We start from the raw sequence: 26,993 nt of genomic DNA, 5'->3' as shown, positions 1-26,993 counted from the left end.
AGCTGGGAGCTGCAACATGACAAGACTCTGAGCTCCCTGGATTCCAAGCGGAGAAGCACTGTGTGCCAGGGCACAGATGGGGCCCAAGCTGCCTCAAGGGCAGCCATGTGCCCGAGAGGGGGCTGTCAGCCTCTGGGCCCGGATGTGCTTTACCACCATGAAAACTGCAGAAACACGTGGAGGGAAGAGTCTCTGGGTAGAGAATTACACACCCCACCTACCCCACCAGGTTATATTTTTTTCTAGGATTGAAATTAAAACAATGATACTACTAGATGGTTGAAATGGTAGATAGTACAAATCCTCAGCTTTACCAGTCTACCCATGTCTTCATCTTATAAAGCCGAAGAATGCTGAAAAACAAGGGCTAGACTGTAATTTCTTGATTGATGCCAGGATTTTGTTACCTCTGGAATCTACAAAAGTGATCTGCCCAGTACCCGGCAGACGCAGATGTAATTCCCCATTCCAAGTCTTTTGCGCCAAACACAAATGATTGGAAAGGATACTGGGTTTTATTAGAGGACTGAGAGCAGAGAGACATAGAAGAGGAAGAGAAAAAAAATCTATTGTTTTTAATAAGCCTAACTGAATTAAAGTCAGATGAAAAGAGATTTCGTGTAAACATATGGCTCTGTTTGATAAATGGGAACACTAGGTCTTGGGTCCTTAGGAGTCCAGCATCTTAGGGATCTTGGAGGCTATCAAAACAGGAAGGATTTCAAATCATTTAGTCCCTTCTCAGTGGTAAGGTGGTGAGTGGGATAGCTAACAAAGGCTTTGAAAAGTTTGTAAAACTTGGAGTCAAATAACCTCCAGTTTTCATCCTCTTGCTTTAGCATGCTTGTTTCTTCTCCCTACCTTCAGAGCTACCGGCTCTGGATAAGGATAAAATGATAGTCTTGATTCCCTCAAGCGTCTTATTTTTAAAGTGCCTACTGTTTTCTCTCTTACCTTCTATAACAAAAAGACTTTAGGATGCTCCTTTCATATAGAAATGGCCCAAGGACACAGAGAGCAAGTAAATGTACAGTTTTGCTACATCATGTCTGGGGCCAAAATCATGTGCCCTCTCCCCAAAGGAAAGCACTCCCTCTACCATATCAACCGCCTATGCAGTAAACAAACAAACAAAAAAACCAGATGAATATCATATAGAAACAGGATTAAGATCAATGTATTTTAGGCTCAAGGGCTGCCATAACAGTTAATCCTATTTCCCCAGTCATCTATTGCAATGTATTTATGAAATGTCGATTTTTATCAGTTAATTAGCCAGTCCTTAGGAAATTACCCTTACTTCCTCCAGTCGGTCCATTCTTTTTGAAGCACAGATCTAAAAAGAACACTTCCAGGGTAAAATAAGGTCATTCAGATTTTAAAACAATTCTTCAAATTATATTTGGTACAGAGACCATCTTTTAAAATAAGATTTTACCACACCTTCTCCCCAGCATAAAATATTTTAGTTATTCAAAATGCCGACAGATAAAACAGTCTCAATTCAAACAAATGAGTGAGATTTTTAAAAATCAGAACTGAAACCTGCATTTAAAAAAAACCATTTATATATACTAAAATCTAGTAATTACCCTAAGATGCCCACCCCTGCCCCAAATCTAAGCACTTTGAGTTCCATTCTTATCCATGGTTTTGATTTGCAGCTAATTCTGTGAAAATGTGTAGTAAAAATGTGTAGTACACATCTATCTGCTGACCCAGATTCTGTGGTTTGGTAGTTCTGTGTGTTAAGGCACATGTAGCTACACACACATTTATAATATACAGATACATATTCGTAGTTTTATCTGTATACACACTAATGTCTTCTAGAAAACATGTCTGTTTCGTAATTTTTCCGTTTTATAACTTCTCTTTCTTCCAAATCCTACATGAAAAAACTCAAAGCACCAAGATATTGAATTGGTTTCTTGGGATTGTAGAATGAAGAGAACTGTGGGTTAGACTGGGCAGCCAGCACTCTCCCAGGCCTTCTTGAGGGCCAGGTCCAGGTATCTGGAATAATGAGGGAGAGCCCTGAGCAGCCCTGAGCGTGACAGTGCTCCCTGGCTCTGCAGCTTTGTGAGAGCTTCTTCAAGGATATGATTTTATACATTTTCCCCCCTCATTTCACTTAACCCCTCCCACTTGCCCCCAATCACTAGTCAGTCTCCCCAGCTATCCGGACCTTGTCATAAGTAAAATGAAAGGGTTAGGCGAGACCCTTTAGTAAAATGAAAGGGTTAGGCAAGACCATCTCTACAAGGGACCTCTAGCTCAAACAATGTGGGATCTTCAGGATTATTCATCAGGATCAAGGGACGATGGACAGCATTGGCAGAACCCCTATGTCTATAGCTTAAACCTTCTATTCCCTTGAATGTGACCTTTAGGAGTTTCCAGGTGGGGGATACTTTACTAATGTCTGAATTTGTGATGTAAGGGGAAATCTATACAACCAGAAGTAGGCTGGGCATTTCTATAAGACTTATAAGAACAGTGGTTTCATTTATTTAAATCACTTATAGATGGATGCCTATGGATAGGAACCCAAATCTAGAAAATTTACAAAATATAATCTCTTTAGAAGTTGAGCTTACAGTGTTTATCAAAAAAAGGTAAGCCATAATCTTCAAACCTGACGTTCTAAAATAAAACGTTGCCCACATTACTTGGTATTTCTTTTTCTCTCTCTCACACACACAAAAACTCTCACACATACAAGATGGAAAATTAAATCACCAGCAACAGGAAAGGTAGACTACTACTTGTGGCAGGCCACAGAAGAATATTTGAAGACACAAACGTTTCTGCTACCCTAAGGAAGAGGTTTGCTTTACCTAGCAAGTGTGAGTTTGGTTTATAGTTCATTGATCGGGTGATTCAAACCAGTTCATAAGATTTCATTAAATTTAAATGAGCTTCTCCCCCTCCCCTGGAACAATCATGGGCTCTTCCAGAAGGTGACTGGAGTGGAAGCTGATCCTCAGCAGGAGGTTGTGAGATGCACTCAGAGAGAGTCTGCCCAGCCCTGGGCTCTGCCAGCTCCCATGAGTCCACACTGCCTGTCTCAACTGCAGTCAAAGCAGTTACACATGTAACAGCAAGGATAAATGGCTCAAGGATACACCTCCCCACATTTGTGTTCCTGCCTAACCTCTATTTGAATCTATCCTTCTTGAAGCTCCACCTCCAGAAATAAGAGTCAGAGAGGGGGAAAGAATTATTAAGAGACTTTTTGAGGCTACTCAACCATCTGCTTTATCCTTAAAAGACAGAAAAGCTCAACCTTAAGAAGTTAAAGCAAAAAGCAAACAAAGTAAGAAACACATCACACTTGGTAAGCAGAAACATCTCCCAAAGCAGCTCCATTTTAGGTATGGCACTTTAATTAAAGAAGTTAGCACATTCTATTTGCTGAGCAGGAATTATTTCTAAGGAGCCAAAACACATTTATTGATTCCTTCACTTTAGCTTCTTCCTGCAGATAAATATCTCTCCAAATATAAATCCTGTTTGCTAACATCTTTCTCTAAAGAACATACCTTTGATTCAGCACATGAAATCAACCTGAATGCAGTCATCTCACCTTCCTTTTAACTCTTTTGGGTTACAGAGAAACAAGTGTCATAAAAGCATTACCTCTGCCAAGAAAGCCACCTCCCAGACTGCAGTTTATGCTGCTCTGAGCAAGAACCGGAAAGGCTGGGCCAAATTGTCAGCACGGAACAAAGTAGGATTACAAATCCTGTCTTTTATCTTGCAAACACAAACACACACACACACACACACACACACACAATTTAGGTTATCTTTATTTAGTCTTTTAGTGGCAAGCTTCGCAGTCACTTGAAAGCAATCAGAGGGCAATAATTAACAGGCATTTACTCTCCTATCGAAAGCATTCACAGCAAGCTGTGACAAAGCTAAGGTAACCATGCATCTGTGGGTTACAGTTTGTTCCCTTTCAAAGTTTCCCAGCACTGTACCTTGAATACGAGGCCTATCATTAAAGATTAGCTGGTACCTCTGGTCTTTCATTTATTGATTTAGAACACCCAACTTTTACTTTCACCAAAAGATATGCTCTCTCCCCGTGGCATTTTACACACACACACACACACACACGAGATAAAACAAAGCTGGGAAGAATGTGTTGGTGCAAAATGAGAAATCGAATCCTTGCCTGGCTCAGGTGCTTGCTATTATAAACTATGACTAAGACACAAATTTCTCTATGATGCAACTCTCAAGAGAGGCAGCATTTTTCTCCAGGCCTCTCTTAAACCTGCTCATTCGCCAGTAACTAATGCTCTCTAGAGCTGCCCTGTGCTGCTCAAATTTCATCAGCCAGCTTTGTCCTTGATAGCGCTTCCTGGACCATAAAATCTCCCAGACCTGTTGAGGACAGCCCCAAAAGACCAGTGTAATGCGAACTGTGCCTGTGCCAGCACCAAGAGCCGCCTTTTGAGCTCCCACTGCATTTGTTATCTCAGTGATATGAGCACTTAAAGACCATTTTAAGAAAGTTTTTACTCTTCTCTGAATGATAAAGTCCTGACAACTACATGAAAAATAAATGTAAATCAGGTCACTCTGTGACCACCTTTTGTCAACTTTGAACTAGAAACAAAATTGACAACATGTTTGGTGAAGCAACAATTAACTGGAATCTTCCATTAACTATTTTCTGCACCTTTAAAAGAAAAAAAAAGTCAGGCTCATGATTTGCATCAAGGATTTAATTTATAAAACAAACCCCAAAAAACCACTGTAAAAGGATGACTGATTTATGGATGCTTGGTCCAACAACTTATATATTTCAATTAATTAATCATTTGGATCTTGAAGCCTTGCAAAATTCTTAGGCAAAAAGACATTTTAAGATAAAATCATGTTCAGTAAATCTCACCTGCAATACAGTAAAAGCACTTTAGAAATAATTTCCATAAGGAATGAAACAAATTCGGAGGGGGATTAACTTTGAATTATTAAAAGAAACCAAACACATTCCACTGTCCAAATATGCTGGCTACAACTGGAAAGAGTATTCTAGACTTGGATGATCCAAGACCAAAAAATTTTAGAACACATGTGCCACCACCAGAAAGGTACTTACAGTTATCAGACTGAAAATCTGGGACAAACTGTTCGTCATCAGGAACTTGTGCTGGAAAAGAGATTTTTATTTTAGACCTTTAAGTTTTATTAAAAAGCACAGTAAAATGTTTTATGTGGAAAATAGGACAGCCAAGAAACTTGCCTTCAGCTAACCAAGCCTCTTGAAGTTGACTGAGATCCTGAAACAACTCTGGAATTTAAAACAGAAGACACCAGAATGAGGAGAATTCTTCTGCTAGGGAGAAGAGGGAAGAGCTGGCTGCATGCAGCTTTTGCAGGGAGCCATGTGAACAAGCCACAACAGAGGGGAAAGCTTCACTACCTTCAGAATCATGAGCCAGATCTGTGTCCAAAAACTTCCTCTTTCTGTCAATCACAGGCCGCCCTCTACTCTCCTCTGACCGAGATTTCTGAAAGAGGCCAACAGACAGTGAAGACTCAAGTGTAATAAAGGGGTCCAAAGGGGGTTGTGCCATAAACCAATAAGGAGAAGACTCATGTTCGAAGAGGGAAGACAAAACAAACCAAAAGCCACATAAACTTACCCCTGGGACCATAAAAGGGACTTGTTGATCATAAAAACCATCCATGGTGCTTCCAATGTCTCTAATGTCAGTTTGGAAGGTCTCAGCATTGAGTAATTTCTGGGGGGAAAGGGGTCCTCCTGTAATACGAATTTGGGAGATTTTAACCGAGAGGGGGGAAGAAAGAGAAATGAAGTAATTTTATATTGCTTGTCCTTTTAGGGCCTGTGCAAAATCACTACCTTTCTCTGAGGTAATTAAAGCCCACTTCAAGGTGTAAGCTTTACAGACTAACGCTGGGCTTGATTAAGGGCATCAAAGATTCATGGTGTACTTAGTGCCAAATCCATTCACCTAGTCAGTCTTTTAATCTTTTTCTCTCTCTTTTTATTTAATCATTAAAACTATAGGTTTACTACTACCTGTCCCCTACCAAAAAAAAAAAAAAAAAGACCTTATTTTCATTAAAAAGGGCGATTTCAAGATTCTCTCCATAAGAATATTCCCCAGGGCGTTTGTAGTGTTAGGGTTTTTTTTTTTAGACATAATTTAATTTTTGACAGTACAGTGACAGGAAGGAGAAAAACTGGGTTTAAGCATTCCAAATTATTTGCAATTAAGAATCTGACATACATACTGTTTCTAAAAGTATTTTGTAGGTCAGTGGTAAAACACTAAAAATAGTTCCAGGAATACAACGATCAGTGGTATACCTAACTTCACACACAGCTTTTTATTAAAACTTAAACCTTCTGTCCAAACAGCTGGAGTGTCTGTAAATGTCACCGACTCTGTGGCAACTTACAGAGATGTCTGTGATATCTCCAACTTCTTAAAGAATAAAGTAGCTATGAAAAGTAACACATAAAGTTAACTGAATTCCACTGTACATATTTTAAATGCATCTCTACCACAGATCTTTAAAAAGCATTAAAAGCAAAAGATCCATGGAAAGAAAAATGAGTTTATTACAATGAAATCATTTTTTCTCAAATATGACCAAAAAATAAAATTAAACTTGTTTCAGCACTGTCAAGTGTTGGGGCTAGGAAGGGAGGTTGGGGGTCAGAATGGAGAGGAGGAACTTTTTCTAATTTGAGAGGTATAAACTAACAATTTTAGGAAAGTGCCATTTTCCCGAACACTGTTTTATTCTTCAAACAAAAACGCAGTTAAGTCAACAAAATGGGGGAAACATTCATTTCACTCATCCCAGCTCTAAGCAATGTGAAACACTTCAGGATAAATCTTTTCTTTAACTTGTATACAAATTTTAGATAGGGAACTTTTTCTCAGTGGGCAATTCCATCCAATTTGTTTTTCACACTGTGTGAAACATATCCAATTTTTGTAAGTTAGCAGGATACGAGGAAACCCTTCACGGCCAGCCTCCTCTCAGCACTTTGGTCCAAGTAATAAGATATTTTCCAAGTCAAAGAGAAAGAGGGAGAGGGACAAAACTGCACACTTCATAACTTCCTAGAAAAACACTTCGGCTAGCCTGCCTGCGTGCCTTCCAAACAGCGCTAAAACGTTCAGAATAAAGCTTCTTTCCCATGTCACCAAACGGTAAACAAAATCTGAGGCGCATCAGCAGTGAGCTGAGGGGCAAGAAAATGAGTTCTCTGCAGCCTTCAAAAATCTGTCAGATAAAATAAATCGTGGCCTTAGAAATTCTGTAAATGTCTATCGGGATAAGGGGACAACGGGTAGGAGATCGGAGGGGGAGATATTTTCAGTCTCATGATGAAATACGTTGCAAAAATACTTCACCATGAAAAGCAAAAATACCTTTAAAAAAATTAAATGAAAGAAAGGAGCGAACCCAAAAGAGGGATCAAGGATCTTTAACGCAGCTCTCAAAGTTCAAGGGCTAGAAAAATCGTGTTCAAAGTGTTAATTTTTTTTAAAGCCTGAAGGGAAGGCTCGAGTTCATCCAGGAGTTTAAACCACTTCCTTTGTGCCCCCCCCCCTTCCCGGGGCCCCCAGGAAAAACTTTAACACAGCGCAGCGGCGCGATCGAGGCCCCTCCCCCGCGGCGCGCAGCGGGCCCGGTTTTATGAATGAGAGAGAGCCGCGGCAGCCACATCAGGTAAAGGCTGTAACTGGATCCCTCTCACTGGGCCCCATTCACAAAACAAGACACACTTCCACCCAATTCCCAGCCTTCTCCATTCAAGAAAACTCCTTCAGATGCGCCCCCGCCCCCACTCCCAAAGCTCGCCCAGCCTCCGACGCAGGCCCCTCACCCCAGCGTCCTAGGAAGAAAGCTCAATGCTTCATTCACAAAAAGGGAAAGAAAAAAAGCCGCAGGGAGCGGCGAGCCAACGAAAGAAACCCACTTCATTCATAAAGTCACCCACATTCATAAAAACGAGCTGCGGCGCCAGGCGCTACCAACCGCCTCCAATCGGCCCCCCCCCCAAAAAAAACACCCTTCCAAACATCTCTCTTTGGCACCCCTCCACAATCAGGATTTCGGATCCCCCAGAGGTCCCCTCCCCTCTGAAAATGCGGTCAGATCCCAAATCCAGCGCGAGGCTCCAGCATCTCTCCATCCCCCGCCCTCCGCACCCATTTTTTTTCTTTTCCACCATCCCCAGGCCTCGGTTCTGATGCTCTCCTATTTCTCGAGAATCGCCATGCAGCCTGACGCCCTCAGTCTGCTGGAGGTGGGAGTGGGGGGATTGGGTGTCCGCTTTCCACATCCTGAAACTTGCAAGGCCTTCATAAGTTCCTGGCCGACCCCCAACCCCGGAGGCTGCACATGCCTATGTCACTTAACCCCTCCAGGTGCTGGGGTGGGGGTGCATCACTCTCAAACATTCCCCCTACGCTGCTTCAGCCCTCTCCTCCCCCCTGCAAAGATCTGCCGAGTGCCTCTTCTCGCGAGCCTCCAAGTCCCCTCGGGGCTCTCAGGTCTCCAGAGACTAAAGCCCGCAACTCCCCGCCCCTCCATCTCCACCCGGGAGCCTCCGCACCTCGCGCTCCCGCTCGCCTCCCCCGCGACGTGCGGAAACCCGCTCTCCGCTAGCTCCGGAACCGTTAGCCGCCCCCGCCCGACGCCTCCCAGGAACCGAACCGGACCTGGCCGCGGGAGGAGGGGGTGGTCAGCCTCGGGAGGGAAGGGGACCCAACCCCAATAGAAAGTGCACCCAGACTCTGAGGATTCTGAATCAGCCAGTGAACTCTCGCCGGCTGGACCCTTCCTGGACACCCCCTGCTAAGCCCCCTTGTCTCCTCGACGCCCCCTCACCTGAGGCAGCGGCTCTCCTCCCCTTGCAGCGGCCCCGGGGCGCAGGCGCGCTCACGCACGCGCGCACCGGGCCTGGGCGCCTAGGCTAATGGCTGGGCCGAACCGCTACGGGGACGTTGAACCGCTCCGCGCACCAGCCGCTGGACTCTGCGCCGCAGCTGCCAACCAGGCTGGAGCGCTGGCCCGGCCCCCAGCGGCCTGCCGCTCCGCCCTCTGCTATTGGCCCGCGGCTATAGCCCAGTAGCGTTCCCATTGGCCCGAGGCCGCTCCAGCGGCTGTCCATCACCTCTTGTTTACCCTGTCTGCGGGCAAATCCAGCCAAGCCGCCCCATCAACTCCGGTCCCCATTGGTCAACAGCGCGTCCTTCCCCACCTCTCAGGGGTCTGTTTTACATAATTTATGCACCGGGGCCCATTGGCCAATCAGCACAGGCTTGTTTATATAATGAATGTAAGGACGTTTTTCATTCATAAAAAACGCGACCTGAGGGGGAAGCTTAGCTGAGTCAGTGAAGAACTTAAAGGGGCCGAGGGCCTCGAGGAGCCGCAGTTACTTCCTTCCCTGCAGCTCTCCCAACTTTTTACCGAGGCTTGGCTCTTTTCCTTTCCCCATTCACCGCTACTTCTCTCCCCGCCCCCCCGCCCCAGCAACACCACTGCCAGGACTGGGCCGCTGGGCGCCAGTCGTTTGCAGCTGCAGCACCAAGCGAATTTATCATTTTAGAATTCGGGCGACAGGAATCCGTCATTCCACCCGGAGAGAAACTCGCTGACCGACCTGGGCGTTCGGCCCATAGAAACACAGAAAACGGAAACCAAGCGCTCTAATCTTAGTTACCTTTAAGAGAGGCCTTAATTTCCTTTAATTAGGTTTCCAGTGGGGGAAGAATTAGCAGCATCTCCCTTTAAAATCTGAGCTCTCAAACAGATTTTAGTTACTATTTTATACTGGCCGGCCAAGGCCCAACCAAATCCCGTTTTCTCCCCACGTCTAATTGCGGTTTATAACCGCCAGAGTGGGTTTTGGATCCGAGATGAGGGAGGGTCGGCGCTCAAAGAAATCCTCTCCGAGGACTGCACCAACCAGTCCGCAGACCTAGAAATAGAAACATAAAGCCCTCCGAAACGGGCTTGCAGAGTTAGATCGCCTGCCTCCCTCCCGGGGCTGCTGTTTTCCATTTAAGTGTTGAATGCAAGATGGTGTGTTTGCGAATTAGATCCCGTGCAGCTGGGAACGACGAGAAGCTGCTCCGCTTGCCAAACGACTGGGCACTAACTGCAATTGCTGAGATTCTTAACAGGGTGTTCCAGGAAACAAATCAGCAGTCCTCTCCCCTCTCCGCCCCCTCTGCCCCCTCCTGCAAGGCCGTGGGGCAGCTCTGTGCTCTCCCCCGGGATGCTGGGGCTTGTGAGGGAGCTCTTACGTTCTCGTTCTGTTCGTGTGCCCTGCCGTTCACCCCCGTGTGCCGGCGGTGGGGAAGAAAGACGCCAAGTATCAGGGGAGTGCGCCTAGAAAAGGGAGCCCCAGGCAACTCTGGGGCTGCCTCACACCACCACCATGGGGAATGCAGTGTGGCTTTCTGGGAAAAAAAATTTAAGGAAAAATTTGCCCACTTTCTTTTCTGCTTCCACTTATGGGTTCTTGGTCTGTCGTTTATAGCCAAGAAATGTTGGAATTCACCAAAGGAAACCGGGAGTTCGGAGGCCCAGTGCTGACCACGCATGAGACTTTGCAAGAGAGTGGGGTGGGCATGAGCGGGTGGGTGGGAAAGCGCTCTGAACTTTTAACAAGCAGTTCCATGATATTTAATTTCCTAGGAGAGCAATTTGCTACCTACCCCAGCTCCAGTGGAGTTTTCCCTTAGTGCCTCTCCAGGTAGTGCCATTTCTGTTTGGCGGCTAGAGTACAGCCCTAGCCCAGTTGTGCTCCCAGTGTGTTGCTGAGGGCTGTCTCCCTGGCTAGACTCAGGGCCCAGATTAGCTCCCAGTCCTCCTCCTCCCCAGCTTGTCTGCCCCCATCCTGCCCCACCTCATCCCATCTCATCCTGCTCTCTGATCTAGTTTCTCCAGAAGAGGTTTTGAATTCCTCTTCGCTTCAATCTGTCTTCAGGCCTCAGCCTGGTAGGCCTGCAGCCCATGGGGCCACATAAACCTTGGTGCATCATCACACTGGCTATAGGGAAACAGTGCAGGACACTTCACAGCGACTTCCTCCATGGGGTTGAACTTGAGGCCTGGGGTGTGACTTGGATGACCTTTGCCTTGAGCCAAGGCTCTCCATCCCACCTTGGGAAGAAAAGCTGATATTTCTGGATTAAGTAGTAATAAATAGCAGCTTAGTTGGGGGGAGGGGAGGAGTTGAGGGAGGGGTTTTTATGAGAAGATTGTCACACACACCAGATCATAGAGGGATTTACATCAGAGTAAAGCTCTTGCCAATTAATTATTTAGTCATTCGGTAAACATTTATTTTGTGCTCAATACTCGGCCAAACCCTGTGCTCAGCAAAAAAGTTACAGAGATGAGTAAGATCCAGTCTTTGTCTTGGAGGAGCCCACCATCTATTGTACCATTTCAACGGCTGAAGTTTACTTAATGTATAACCTGTTCATGCCAGGCACAATTCTCTACAGATTATCTCATCTAGTCCTCATAAGAATAGAACTGAAGTGGTCTCCACTGTTAATATCTGCACTTTATAGACAAGAAACAGAGGCACAGAGAGATTAAGTAACTTGCCAGTAGTTGCACAGCTTGTAGGTTTCTGAACCTGGATAAGCACTAAGGCAGGCAGGCTCCAGAGCCCATAAGTGGCCGACTTAGCATGTGCCTTTGTTGCTCAGGAAGCCACCAGGAAATATCATTTGAACCCCAAATGGTAGAGGGCAGAACTGGTTGAAGTCACAGGGAGGCAGATTTTTAGCTCAGTATCGGGTTCGGAAGAACTTTGGAATGTTTGGAGTGGCCCCAAAAGGAATACTGCTGCTGGTAATGAGCCTCCTGTCACAAGAGGTATTTATGCAGAAAAATTTAGTGCAGAGATACTACTGCACTGGGTGGCGTAGATGAACTCAGGATTGCTCCAGCTCTGAGAATATGACTCGTGTTGGACAGGGGTTCAGGCCCTGGGCCCAGGCACCTTGCCTCTGCTGTGAAATGTGAGGGTGTAACTCATGATGAACTACCTTGCCAGACTGATGCCTGGGCCCAGAGTTTGTTCCTTACTGTTAAGTGTTTATGATGTTTTTTTTTCCTACACCTCTTCCTTCTTTTCTTCTGCTTCTCCTTCTTAGTGACTTACCTCCCCCGCTCCCATCCCCATCCCACTCCTCGTCTTCTTGAATTATCTTTGCCTTTAAAAAGAGTTAAGGGTCGGTATTTAGAAGTTCTTTGTTTAGTACACCGAGTCTTTCCTCCTAAGAACATTACTTACATTGGAGGATTTGTCCAGCCTCTGTTCTGATGTACCATTCCCTCTCCTTCAGGAGAGAAACGGGACTGGAAAAGATAACAAAAAGAGAGACCAGCCCTCTGGAACGTTCATCTCATGTCAATCTAGCCTTTGTTCTCTGGCAACAGCAAAACTCAATCACAGTAGGATAACTAGCCCCTTGTTCTTCGATTTGCAATGTGTTTTCAGAGGAATAACACAGAAGGATAGAAAAACAAGTCCCTTGCCCCCAACCTGAAAGCTTCTGTTTCCCTTTAGAGGACTGCTTTTAAAGTCTCCCCCTAAAACCCCAAAAGCAAGTTAAAGTATAACTCAGGTAACCCTGCCTTGAGCTATCACCAAGATGGCAGTGGGAAATGTGGCAGCATGGTGATCTTGGTCTCTCTCACAGTGGGACAGTGCCTCCCCTTCCTCTGATCGAAATGCTGCAGGGAGTGTGGCCCTGTCTGGAGGTGAGGGTGTGGGCTACATGACCCTGGCGGGGGTGGTCCTTTCCCATTCTTGTATAATACAGGGGAAGGGACTCGAGGACTGCGTCAAAGAGGTGCAGCAGCGTTTTTCTTGTCTTCAAGGGATAAAGGATTCTATCTGGTTGGCACACCTTCCTTTGTAAAATTCAGATATAAATACCCTAAAAACTGAGGCAAGAAAAGAAAATCTTTTCGATTCAACGTCTCTTTAAACGAATAGGTGCCATATTGTCTTCAGGGTTCTTTGTAGTCAGGGAGTAATAATAGCTGACATTTACTGAGTGCTTAATATGAGCCAGACGCTTTTCCAAACACTTCACATGTATTAGCACGTTTAGTCCCAACAACAGCCCTCTGAGGGAGGTACTATTATTATCACCTACACTTCTCACAGATGAGGAAGGTTAGGTGCAGGGAGGTTACATAAATCGCTACATGGCTAGCACACAGTCAGAGGGAGACTGTACCCCCGGGACCCCCTCCAGAGTCCTGCCAGTAACCACTCTGCTGGGCTGTCTCAGCTCCAGAGAAGGTGTGTGTGCTTAGTGACAGTAGCTGACCCCAAAAAGTCATGTTACTGTACCAGGCCATTTAGGGGCTTTGCCTATACTAACCCCCTTGATTCTCCTAACAACCCTGTGATGTAGATACCATTATTATCCCTATTTCATGCATGATGAAACTGAGGCACAGAGAAGTTAGGTAACTTGCTGAAGATCGCATAGCCAGTAAGAGTTGGAGTCAGGAGCCCATCGCAGATCTTGTACAGAGTCCTTGCTCCGAAACACTTTACTATGAAGTCTTAGCTCCAGCCATCTTCCAACTCTGTCGGTTTCCCTCATCTTGCCTTTGGGGCTCTGGCTGCTTCCTTGCCATTCCCCTGAGAGTCACTGTGCTTCCTTGGGAACGTGCTCCAGCAAATCCAGGCAGATTTCTGAATAATTATCTTGGGCCAGCTCGAATTTGTCTTCATTAGAGCCATGTCAGAAAGAGACTAGAAATTACCTGTACTGAGCATCCCCTAGATGCCAGGCTCTGTGCTAAGACACTTCACATACATTGTCATTTAGTGCTCCCATTCCTTCTTGGAGGTGGTGATAATACCCAGTTTGCAGATGTGAAAACAGAGGGTCAAAGTGAGATTTAAAAAACCATGTCTGAGGCTTCACAGTCAGGAAGGAACAAGCCAAGCCTCTGATCCAATAGGTTGACCCTGTGACCCACTGGCCTAGTGGGGCCTCATTCTTTCCCGGCTCATTTCCTGAGCTTGAGGACACCCCCTCTCCTACCTCTTTCTCCTAATTCTCAATTCTTAGATTTTATAAAACATCCACTATCAAGAAAACTTGGGGACACATGTTATAGATTCCTGACTGCTGAGGAATTTCTTCCTTAAGCCCCAACACTTACCAGAACCGTAGGGTGAAAATCTTTGGAAACTTCCCATGGCTTCTTATTGCCTTCAGAAAGGAGTCCAGCTCCAGAACAGGATCTTTACTGCTCCCTGGTGACTCTGCAGCCTCTCCCGAGCCTTCTAGACCTTGGGTCCGGCCATGCAGAACAGAGCTGCCTGTTCCTTGAGCACGTCACCCATCAGCATCCTGCTCTACCTCTGAGGCCCGTGAAGGGTCCCTGCATGAAAGAGCCTCAGGTTGCTGGGCTTCTGGGGGATCCCATGTCTGATCTTTAGAGTTTTCCGGCTCCTTTTCCATAGTAGGTTGTCAAGCGGAGCTTCTCAATACATTAAGAACACGCTTTTCCAGCAGCCCTTCATGTTCGCTGGGATTTTCTGCCTCCGAGTACCACGTGCTTGGAAATCAACAAACCAAGGGAGTTTGAAACGGGCGTCCACGGGTTCTGAGTGAGAGCTAAAGGGCCCCTCCGATGAGGAAGTGGATGAACTTGAATGTGTAGACTTGACAAAATCTATTTTGACCTTTTGGAGTCCTCTTTTTGCTTCCTTCTGTGCCGTTAGTGGAGAGTTTCCTATGGCCAGGGGTTAACCCTTGCTTGGATGTGCTCAGATTTGAGCCCCTGAAATCTGAGTAGCAGGGTAACCTAGAACTTGCCCTCCTCCAGCTGTGAAAGGCTTGTGGCGTTGCCCCACCATCCTACTGGGCGAGCAGGCTGAGGGGATGGTAGGGCTGGGAGGTGCATTCTCTCACGGGCCCGCTTCACGGTGGCAGCTGGAGAGCGGGTGGTGGCTCTTTCAGCTATTGGCTTGGCTTTTGAGTGCCCACCCCGGCTCGGACTCTGTCAGGCCTGTCAAGGGGGCTGTATTTATTTGGAGTTGGACAAAGGGAAGATCAACTCTGCCCAACTGGTAATAGAGCCCTCAGGTGAAATGCTCCACCCGTGTGGATTCTATCACAAGGCTTCAGATGGGGCGTCCAGCCCGCCCGTTCACCCTGCGGCAGTCTTCCCGCCTATTGCCACCTGAAGCCAAACAATCAGTGTGTTTAAAACAAGTAGGTGGCTTCTGCCAACCTTTCCCCACCTAGATTCTTGCGAATAGTCTGTCTCTGGCCCCCAAACTCTGGGACGTAGGGCAGCTTCCATTTAAACCAGAGCCCACCGGAAAACCTCTCCGCACCCCTGTTCCTCTCCCTTTTTTGCCTTCTCGCCCATTAAAAAGCCAAACTACTTGGCCGGAAAGGTAGACTTTGAGCACAGCCTCTCGTCCCAGGAAAGCTCTGGCTGCTCGGCAGCACAGAGGTGCCGGGTGCTCTGCAGTCAGGCTCTGCCTCGGTGCTCGTAAAACCATCAGGGACCATGGTTTAGAGGCCATCTCCCGCTGCTGGGCCATCGCTGGGTATCTAGGAGGCTAGAAGTTCGGCATCTGACTCCTAAGAGGGATTATCCGCTTGATGTAAGCGAATGCTCAGGCATCTCATTTGTGGCTTATTTCGCGTGTTTGTTTACTTTTTACTGAAGTACAACATACATACTGGAAAGTAAACAAATCATAAGTGTGGAGCTTGATGAATTCTCACAAAGCAAGCTCCTCTGTGCATCTAGCATCCAGATTACAGAACATTTTCAGCTCACGCCCTCAAAGGACCCCTCATCCCCTCCTCTAGTCTAGTGACTGCCCGTCCCCCGGCTCTACAAGGGCAGTCACCATCTGGGCTTCCAGCATCACAGATCAATTTTGCCTGGCTTTGTATATTATACAGATGGAAGCATACAGTACATACTCTTTTGTAACTGGCTTCTTCAACATTATGTTTGGAAGACTCATCCATTTTGTAGTGTGTACTTGTGTTTTGTTTATTCTCTTCGCTGTACAGTGTCCCACTGTATGAATATATTACAACTGATTTTTCCATTTAATTGTTAATGGACATTTGGGCAGTTTCCAGTTTTTTGCTATTATTAATGACGTTGCTTTGAACACTCTAGTGAGACTCTAGTATATGTCCTTTGGTAAACTGCAACCTGATTTTCATTGTTCACTTAAGATATAGTCACAGAATTCATTTTCTTGTCTTATTTCTTTGAAAAGTGGCAGAGACTCATGACAAAAATCTCAAGATCACAGAAAGGTACAGAATGGAAAATAAACACCCCACATCACCTCCTAGCCCTACCCATTCTTCAGAATCATGCACTATTAACAGTTTCTCAATATGTTCTACTGCCTAGACAATCATATCTAAGTATATGCATTATAGCCTTTAAAAAAACACAAATTGGACTTTGCCACACTGTTTTTCTGCCCCCTGCCCTTGCTCCCGCCACCCATAGCACTGTAGAGGCCAGGTAATAAGTGGATGAGAGTGTTTGGCCATGAAAGGCAAACGGCCCTTCCCACCTGTTAGACTAGGCTGGGCTATCACTTTTAATAGGCCCTTACCTCATTAAGGTAAGACGCACGGGAGTTTACACAGCTGTAAATTTCATTTCCACGTCCAAAAACATTTGTTGAGTGGCCGGTGTCCTCGGCGTGGGGCTTGTCCGAGAAGAGCTCCCCGTCTGGTGGGAGGTGGGTGAAAGGCACAGGAACAAATAGCTATTATACAATGTTTACAGGTGTCGTAACCGAGGCCTGTAAATGGGTTCTGGGAGTACAAACGAAGGAGCAGTGAGTACATCCTGTTCGGGTCAAGGAAGGCACCAAAGAGGCTTGACATTTGGGCCAACCCTTGAGTGATTAATTACTAGGACTTTGCTGGGCAGAGTGAGGAGGGAAGGGCCTTCCAGGCAGAGAATAGTGTTCACACACAGCGAGGCCTTGCGGTCCCTGGAGGGTCCGGCTGGAAGGAGATGTGACTGAGAGGGGGCTAGAATGGATACTTGGGGACAGGGTGTCAGGCGTCTTATATAGTCATTCGAGCGGCGATCATTCACACTTTAGAATCATGGGATACACCTCATAGATGCTTACAGATATCAACCAAAAGGCACACGAAGACTGCTTCCAACATCATACCTCTGTATTGCCCTCCATTACAGCATATATCACATTGTTCATGTGTCGAGTCACCCATGGGACAAATTCCTCTAATAGGGACCCTTTGGACGCCTGTCTGAATTACCCAGCCCCAAACATAGCACCTGGCACTTAGCAAGAGGTCACCAAAGGATGAATGAACATGTGAGAATGCAAGTGATTTCTACTGAACAGCAAACCCTCTGCTCGAGAAAGGGGGTGGCTGGGTTACCCTTTCTTGGTGGATTTGTTTTTCTGTATGGCCTGCTTCGGCCTGCCCACCTGGTAGGCAAGGACTGAGAAGCATGTGACCTGGGCTCTGCCATAGCTCAGGTTGTGGGCTGAGAGAGGTGCTACATTTTCTTAGCAGCAACACCTGGGCCCTGGGACACTGCCTTTCATTTCAGCCAGATCTGGGGTGGCATGGAACTTGGTGGGACCCTACAGCCTCATCACGGCCCTTAGCAACCCAGAGCAATTCATACCGCACCAGAACACCCCAATCTCCCATTTGCATTTTGGAAATCCAGGCCTTGTTCAGAAGGAGGGGTTCAGCCTCCTCATCGACTTGTTCAACCCACATCCTCCCCGATAGGTGCCCCCTTGCCCATTGGGCTGGCAATCTTGAACAGCTTTCTGTTTCTCCTTGGGCCTGCCTGCTCCTCCTAAGTGTGGCCAGCTTTCTGGGATAGACTCCAGGGCACCTAGACCATATCCTTCAGGCAGGCAAGAAAGATCAACATTTCAGTCTGACCACTGAGGAATTTTCTTCATCAGGTAGCATCCTGGTTGGGAGGAGTTCATGTGCCCTTTGACTTGAACTACCTTTGAAATCTTTCCTCACTCTTTTTTTTTTTTTTGCGGTACGCAGGCCGCTCACTGTTGTGGCCTCTTCCGTTGCGGAGCACAGGCTCCGGACGCGCAGGCTCAGCGGCCATGGCTCACGGGCCCAGCCACTCTGCGGCATGTGGGATCTTCCCGGACCGGGGCACGAACCCGTGTCCCCTGCATCGGCAGGCGGACTCTCAACCACTGCGCCACCAGGGAAGCCCCTTTCCTCACTCTTGTTGCTCCTTTCTCCATAACCTAATTGCTTCGGATATTTATCTGGGTTTCAGCTGGACCTTCCCACCTAGGAATGTTCATCTTGAACCAAGAAACTGACCTCAGGGTTTGTCCTGACAAGGTTGTCTCAGCCACAATAGGATATAAAAGCTAAATATGGTCTTCCTCTTCCTCCCTATATGTTAAACTGGTTTCAATGACAAGATGTACTTTCTCATTACGGGATCCATGTTTTATCCTTTCCAACCCACGCATCCTGACTGGAATGCAGGCAGCATTCATTTACAACTATGTGTACACCTTGCAAATGTAAATGGTAACGAGGTAATCCATATGGTAATATGGTAATAGCTCTATAGCCTCCCTTCTGGAACCAGTTCTTGATTTATTCAAAGATCTTCAGTGGGTTAAACTACCTCCCCCTGCTTCCCAGATTCACAGCCTTCTCTTGCAGTTACTAAGTTACATCTGCACTCCTTGTGTGGTGAATCAAGGTTGAACATGAAGCCAAACGCCCACTTCTTAGCTCACCTCCATCACTACTGACACAGGCTGGGATCTGGGACCCTCTGCTGCAGTGCTTGCACCTGGACAAATGTCTCCTCGAGCAACAAAATACAAAGAAACCATAAGGGACTAAAGATAACAGCGTGCACGCACAGTTGGGGCAAATTCTTCACACAAGATACAAAAAGACCAAAAAGACCCCAACTGCCGCTTCTGTAGATCTGGAAGCAAAAACAGGGTGTCAGGAGCAAAAGCAGCATACTGTGCATGCCCCCTGCACTCAACACCACCAAAGGGGTGGGCAGATCACCTAAGCCCCCCCTCTGGCCCGACCCCTGGACCCACCCCTACCCTCGCCCCATATAAGGGACCAGCTCGCCAACCCCCTTGTGGAGTGAGCAAGGGAACCGATTACTTGTTTTTGCTTCCCCTCTGCTGCAGCAGGGACCCCAATAGAGCCTTGCCGGAATTTCTTGTCCGGACTCTAGTCAATTTCTCTTGATTGCGGAAGGACTCTAGTCAATTTCTCTTGATTGCGGAAGGCCAAGAACCCTGGTCGGTATCATAACTACGTGACTGTTGGCAGCCCATTTCACTTCTCTGCACATCAGTCTCCTACTCGAAAAACGGGAATCACAACTCCTGCCTCACAGAGCTGTTGGATTGTTCAGTGACAGCCTGAGTGACGATATCCAGTGCCTAGTAGGTGTGGGCAGTGAACCTGGACTTCCCTTATGGCGCTGCCACTTGCTCAGTGGGTGAATTTGGGCAAATTCAATCTCTCTGAGACTCAGTCTTATCATTTGTAGAATAGAGATGATAATGCAAACCTTAAGGTTTCCGAGGAGGAATAAATACAATATTCAAAAAGCACATAACGGAATGTCTGGCATAGAGTAAAAACATAATACATCTTCTCCCTCCTCTCTTCTCTGTATGACTGCAGCCACTAGGTGCTAACCTTTCATGACCCCTACTGATTCTTTCAGTATCCGCCTCCACCAACCCTGGTAAATTGAAGAGTTCCCAACATTTTACTTCTCAATGTATTATTTCCTCCCTTGTAGATTTCACTTAGTGCTTTCTTCTTAACTACTTTTCTGTGATGTCTAGTGTTTCTTCTTCATTGATTTCTGGAGGAACTAAAGGAGCCGGGTTGTATCGCAGGACAGAGGGCAGAAAGCCTTCATGAAGGCTGTGCTGTTTGAATGGGACCTTGCGGAATGCAGAGGGGTTTAGAGATCATAGGCGGAACAGGGTGATAAAGGCACAAATGTGCCTGAGTGTGTGATATGTTGGCGGAAAACGGGTGTCATGTGTCTGAAGCAATGGTTTGTAAAGTCACCCAGGTGTCCTGGCTCATAGCAATCATAATTTTCTTAGCAGACCACGAAGATTTTTTTTTTTTTTTAAAGACTACCACACCTAGAAAAATGGTACAGATGAACTGGTTTGCAGGGCAGAAACTGAGACACAGATGTAGAGAACAAACGTACGGACACCAAAGGGGGAAAACGGTGGGGGCAGGGGTGGTGGTGGTGTGATGAATTGGGTGATTGGGATTGACATGTATACACTGATGTGTATAAAATGGATAACTAATAAGAACCTGCTGTATAAAAAAATAAATAAAATTCAAAAAATAAAAAATCATTAAAAATACTACCACAAAAGCATGTGGTATATAATTCTATCACATGAACCAATAACAATTTTATTAGTAGAAAATGGTAATTTATTTTACATGTACATATAAAACCACAAGCATGAGCACATGTCTGTGAAATAAACAAGCTGTTGAAGACACGTGATGGGCTCTTCCTGAGGCTTTTCCATGAATTTTCACCAGGGACTTGTTTTTTTGCTTTGCCATCTGTAGGCTCTCACTAGCGCTAGGCAGAGCTGCTGGTGCCAAAGGTTTAACAAAAGTTGATGGGAGAAAACTTAACGTTGGGGAAAATTGTATCTTTGAGCACAATTTGGACAAGACTCCATTATTCCATTTTAGTAAAGGAACATTTCTTTCCATTGGATGGGACTTCTGAGGGCCACTGAAATGCAGCCTGCCATACCGGAGAGCTGGGCTGGATGCAGGGGTGGGTGGTAGGGAGGGTGGGGGAGGTGGAGGGCAGAGGAGGGTGAGTTTGGAGGGAGTTGGGTAGGGACTGTGTGTTGGTGATCTGAGGAATCTGGATCTGATTCCTTGAGCAAGAGGGAGCCAAGGTAAGTAGTTCTGGAGTAGGGGAGGGGCAAGTGGAGAGGGGAAATCTGCAGAAGACAAATCAAATGGGTGAAGGGTGGCTTGAAGCATCAGAGCAGAGAGGTGAGAGGAAAATCATGCAGCTTTCAGATGAAGAGATAGGGGGATCGGAAAAGCATCTGTTAGATGCCTTCTTGTCCAGGGCCAGATCACTCCAAAGTGCAAATAAACAGGACGGAGTCCACAGGAAGGATGGGGAAGGCTGTCTATGGGCTGCTGGTGCTCTGAGTGCCTCAGAATGACTGGCATCAGCCCAGCACACCCTTCTGCTGCTGCTTTCTGCCTCTGCTGGCTGGCAGAGAGGAGGAAGAAAGGAGGTCTAAATCCCTTCAGTGAGTAAGTGATTAAGCACACGCCAGGTTGGGGAGGAGGCTCGTGTTTGCTCCTCCCCCTGCCTCCCTGCCCACCCCCCCCACACCAGGGATTTCTTCCAGGGGCCCTTCATCAAGCCTGACCATGAATGGTAGAGGTCAATTCAAGCTGTTTTCCACCCAAGTCCACCGTTGACATGTAACAGAATCCTGCACACTGTTACATTTGTTATTTTTAAAGACTTGGTACATTATTACTTGTTAAGGGAGTGGGGATCAGAAGTAGAATTTGTTCTTTTCAACAGGCAGTCATGCGTATCTATCATGATACTTAAAATTTTTTTTAATTTATGGCCTAATTCCAATCAGAGAAATTTTGGATATTTAATACTCGTTTTCTTAGTAGTTTCCCTCAAATTGTTTTTAATTTTTTAAATGAGTTTTCTTAATTCACCCAAACTGGGAATTTCATCTTTGAAAAGTTTTTAAAACATTACAGATTATAAAGTCATTATATACCCATTGTGTACAATTAGGAAAATACAAAAAACAATTAAAAATAAATGAACAGATACCCATAATTCTAGAAATGAATACTGTTGACATTTAAACATATTTTTTCCGTCTTTTTTTGGTGGGGGGTGCACTGTTTTTCATAATGGAGATTTTTTTTAACATAACTTTGCATTTTACCTAGCATGATATCATAGACATGTCCCCCAGGGCATTAAACATTCTTCATAAATTCCATTTTTAAGTTTTGCCTAATGTACCTTCTTATGGCTATAACATCATTTACTTGTTTCCCTGCTGTTGGATATTAGGCTGTTTCCAATTTTTTGAGGTTAGAAACAACACTACCATGAACATTGTGTGTGTGTGTGTGTGTGTGTGAGTATAGGTGTGACTGTTGGAAATCTGGCCATACTTTGTTGCCTATCTCAGATGAGGGTCAAAGGCTCCCTCCCATTGTGAATGACAGCTGTCAGGCAAAGGAAGGGCTGGGCCAGAGGCATCCATCTGGCTCCTGGGAGAGGCAATAAAACTCAGAGCACAGGGGTGTTATCAACATCAGGGAGGTCTTGCAGTTCCACTTGGTAATGGGGGAATCTAAAAGACAGTTTTCAAAGGAAACATAGAGGTTTTCAAAAAGTCATTTGAATTGATTGGGTTAGTATTGCTTGGCTTTTAAATTACATGTGTTAAAAGATAGAGGATCTAATGAGTAGAGAGTAGCAGTTGCTTTGAATAAAAACTGGTAGGAATAGGCAGACATTGTCTTCTGTGCAGGCCGGTTCCCTTGGTGAAGCGGTCCCCGGGGAAGGAGCTTTGGGGTCAGCAAATCAGAATTCTGACTCGAGCTGAGCTATCTCAGGGCAAGTTGCTTGGCCTCTCTGAGCCTCAGATTCCTCACTTACAAACTGAGGTGGATGAGGACACCGTCATGGCTCACCTGCAGTTTGTTGAGAGGAACTGAACACCAAGTAAGGGGAAGGAAGTGGTGGCTGAGGCTGAGCCCTGAGGAGTTGCTAAGGCATGTTCTTGACCCAGAATTCTAAATAGATGTGCCTGTCCTCAGGACAGCCCAACCCAGAAGACTCACGCTTAACAGGATACGGAAATGAAGGGGGAGTCCTGGGTTATATTTTCAGAATCCACTGCAGGGATCTTAAGCGATCTCTCTTCAGGCGTTTAATAAATGGTTTAATTTGCACACACTGGGTTTCCATAACTGATAGTTCAACGCTGTGCTTCCCACGCCCGCACCCCCCAGCCTGGTGGGGGACAGGGCTGGGCTAAGAGAACGCTGAAACATTGCATTCTTCCCTCAGACACTTTAAAACCCTGCAATCAAAGCTGAGGCCTTATTCGGAAACAACTGTATCCGATGACAGCTTATTATGGAAGGTTCTGAACTTCTAAGAATTCCTTAGTAGGAAACAAACAAAATACAAAGATCTCTTCCGAATTTTCTGCCACTGGGAATTTTTATATTTCTGACTTCTCCAACCGTGCTGCATGTTTGCTAAAACGTAGGCACACAGATACAGGGCATGTGATGCTTGGGTGGGCGGAAGGCTAGCTTCAGTGGGCCAGGGAGCTGGAGAAAGTTTGGTTCAACTCCCACGCATTCCTGGGAGGTAGATTTCTCCATTAGCTCACCATGGACATCAAGTAAAGATTTCTGATGGGAGTGTGTTGGTGTGTTTTCAGATCCCAGGCACTTCTGAATCTGTAGAATGATAGGAAAGAAAATCTTGATCACCTGTCATGTATGGGATGCTGACAGGCCCCAGGAGGTTTTATTTAGAGATATTCCAGGGGGAACTTACCATCCTGGCTTCATCTGCTCTTCTCTCTCAGGAGGAAAGAGTTACGCTTTTCCTGCTCCCACCCTGGACATTTTATTTTTACAGTTCTCTGAAGTGCCCTCAGAGAGCTAAGCGTCAGGCTGAAGGCTCTGTGTATCTTTGCAACAGATTAGAACATATTCACATTTTATTTGTTCCCAGAGCAAATATTTCCCTTGGAATGAAATTGAAGCAGCGGAACAGGATCAGGCAGGACCGGCCACCAAAGACAGCCCCCCCAGCCCCCAGGGCCTACACAGTTGGTTCTCCCCTATTGGCTCACTTAGGCCACAGAGACCCATATTGATTCCTCGATTCATTCAGAAATAATCAGTGAGTCCCACCCATGAACCAAGCACTGTGCTGGTTACAGAAATAAAAAGAGAAACGGATTCTGTCCTCAAGGGCTCATAGTCAAGTAGAGGAGATAAGAGGTGTTTGTATATGAATGACTCTAATCTAGGTGAGAAAGATAAAAGTCTTCAGAACTCAGGAGATCAAATGCTCTGAGGCGGGTGATTATTGTGTGTGTATATGTGTAAGGGTGGGAGGACAAGCGGAAGGTTGTGATGTGTATGTGCCTCTGTGTGTGTATGTGTGTGTGTGTGCGTGCATGTTAACGGGAGTAAGCCTATGTCCGTAGTAAGTTGTGGTAGTGAATGTGGGTGTGAGTGTGTGGTAGTGGAGGTGTTATGTATGCGTGTGTGCATGTGTGCGTGTTGATCATGCTGGTGGTAGAAATGAGGTAGGAAAGACTTTTAGGCAAAGTGGGGTGGGTAGAAAAAAGATGGGTCGGGTATATGTGTATGGTGAGGGGTGTGTGTGTGTGTGTGTGTGTGTGTGTGTGCGTGCGCGCGCATGTGCGTGCGTTGTCCTCGGTCGTGGTAGGGCTGAGAGAGGGAAGGTCTACTGGCAAGTGCAGATGGGGAGAAGGAGGAGGGCCCGGCAGGCAGAGGACGGAGCCACGGAGATGGGACAGCTCTGGGGGGCATGTGCCAGGGGAGGGTGGGTGGTAGGAACTACGCTAGGAGGGAGGGTTTAGTTTTGATAAATGCTTTCTGATCAAGACAATGACCAGTTGGCACACACCAACTGTCCTTCGTCCTAAGCTCCTGCTAGGATCTTGGGTTAAAGGAGTCTTTTCCTTCCCTGAAGGTCGGACCCCAGCTAGAAGTCAGGCCTCCTGACTGAATCTCCGAGCGTTCACCGGGCCCCTTCTCAACCTGCACTGCTGCACCGCGGGTGCTTCTTACGGTTTCCAGTCTCGCGAGACCTCAGGATAGCGACGGTGGATTCTACTGGGCTCGGGGCAGAGGAGGGTTAAATGCTAGGATCCCGGAGGCAAAGGTTAGAAATCAGGCAGTGTGTAGCTACCTGCCAGCAGAGCAAGGGGATCTCTAGCACCCTCACAATTCACGGGCTGCCTGGGCTAGGATCTGCATTTTGTGGAGCTTTTTAAAGAACAAACAAGGAGGCAGATGGTAGGAGCTGGCTCCCTTTCTCAAATTTTGGTTTGCTTTTCATTACTTTCCCCTTTCTAGATAGGGTCAAAGCTGCTGCATGATTAAACCTTGGCCAGATAAGAATGTTTTATTTCCATTTAATTAGACAAGGAAAAGAAAGTAACATTTATAGAAAGTGTAATATTTGCAAGATATGTGTCCTCTTCATAGTTCTCTGAGAGGTAAATACCATCATCCTCATTTTAGAGATGAGAAAATTAGGGCTAAGAGAACTAAGGTCACTAGCGCAAAATCACTCTGGTAACTTCTGTAGTGAGTTCCCCATCACTGGTCTCCTAGCTGAAGCTTGAACCTGTCTGTTGGGCATAAAAGACCACGCTCTCTTTATAACGCTTCCTGAAGTTTAGGTGGCAGCCTGATATAGTGAGGTGATGGTGCATTTTGTCATCAGATGGACATGGTTTCAGACCCAAGCTCTTCCCTGTACTGATTGGGTATGTGAGCTTGTATTCCTTCCTTCCTTGGCAAATATTCAAGGGCCTGTTATATTCATGTTAAACACTGAGCTGGGAACATATCAGTTAACTTCACAATCCCTAGCCTCTCAGAGTTCCAGTCTGATGGATAGTGCAGACCATGAAACAGGCAATTGCGATGTAGTTTGAGAAGTGCTGTGATGGGGAGGCACAAGATGCTATGGGAGCTTCTCTGTCCAACCTGGTAGCCACTGACCCCAGGCTAGTGCTGCCAATGTAAAATAAATGCTGGATTTTGAAGACTTAGTATGAAAAAAATAATGTTAAGTAACTCATGAATAATTTTTGTATTGAGTACAGGTTGAAATGATAATATTGGGCTGGCCAAAAAGTCCGTTCAGGTTTTCTATAACATGAAAAACCCGAACAAACTTTTTGGCCAACCCAATATTTGGGATATGCTGAGCTAAATAAAATATTTGATTAAAGTGAATTTCACCTGTTCCTCTTTACTCCTTTTACGTGCCTATTAGGAAATTTAAACTTACAGATGTGGCTCACATTATATTTCGATTGAACGGCTCCACTCTGGAAGAATAAAGACATGGGATGATATTTCCTTAGTGCAACAATCTAAGAACACTTATCACGTGACTGCCCCAGGAAGGCACACAAGAGTTGCTTAACAAGTAGGAGTTTCTTTCCTTTTCCACATCATCTAAGTGGCCACTGTGGAGAGGGATGTTCATTGTGGGACCCTCAGTCCTCTGATGTGAAGAGGGTGTCAGGCGACAGCTCCAGAGCCTCTAGTTCAGCCCCCTTGAGGATTCCTTAGTCTTTGGGTCCTACTTCTTGAGAGGTAGCTGTTGTAATCCTTCTCTCCCCTCCCCCCAGTAAAAACCAGGGCTGGCAATCAGATGAAATAAATGTTGCTTATTGCCATGACCCCAAGCCATCTTTGCTTTTCTTTATTTTAGCAGAGGAAAGTCCTGTGCGATATGTTGAGTCTGATGTTCAATATCTTCACTGAGTTGAAAGAAAAGAGGAACTGTTGGATTAACGATAAGGTCTTTTTTACCTATTAGATTCATAAAACCAGGAAAGGTCTTGGGAATTGACTAGTCTCACGGAGATGCTTGCTTCTCAGAAAGTGAGGCTTTGAGAGGCTAGGTGGCTGGCCTTGGGTAACAGAGCCAGCCAAGCTGGGTGGGACCGGGAACCCACTCTCCCAATATCCCTGTTCAACATGCATCTGCCACCCCACATTACCCATTCTTCTCTGAGATGCTCCCTTCCAGCTCCTCCC

At 46.1% G+C, this 26,993-nt stretch overlaps 1 protein-coding gene across 2 annotated transcripts in view; it reads right to left on the bottom strand.

The window, feature by feature from the left end:
- The window catches only part of ETV5 (ETS variant 5), a 56,215-nt gene extending 47,165 nt beyond the window's left edge, over positions 1 to 9,050 (bottom strand). The window contains exons 1-5 of one of the 2 annotated variants that reach the window (XM_029215464.1): positions 8,902 to 9,050; positions 5,667 to 5,785; positions 5,444 to 5,531; positions 5,264 to 5,311; positions 5,120 to 5,170 (exon numbers count right to left, since the gene is read on the bottom strand). In XM_029215464.1, the coding sequence (XP_029071297.1) occupies positions 5,120 to 5,170; positions 5,264 to 5,311; positions 5,444 to 5,531; positions 5,667 to 5,711 (232 nt within the window). In that variant the 5' untranslated portion in view covers positions 5,712 to 5,785; positions 8,902 to 9,050. The remainder of the gene's footprint in view (positions 1 to 5,119; positions 5,171 to 5,263; positions 5,312 to 5,443; positions 5,532 to 5,666; positions 5,786 to 8,901) is intronic. The other variant, XM_029215463.1, reaches the window with a different exon arrangement.
- Between the last annotated feature and the right edge of the window lie 17,943 nt (positions 9,051 to 26,993).

This window comes from Monodon monoceros, unplaced genomic scaffold, assembly GCF_005190385.1.
Source record: "Monodon monoceros isolate NGI ecotype Baffin Bay Population unplaced genomic scaffold, NGI_Narwhal_1 Super_Scaffold_11, whole genome shotgun sequence".
In the NCBI taxonomy this organism is placed as follows: domain Eukaryota; kingdom Metazoa; phylum Chordata; class Mammalia; order Artiodactyla; family Monodontidae; genus Monodon; species Monodon monoceros.
Note: the sequence above shows the minus strand (reverse complement) of the source record. Positions and strands in the feature narration are given on the sequence as shown.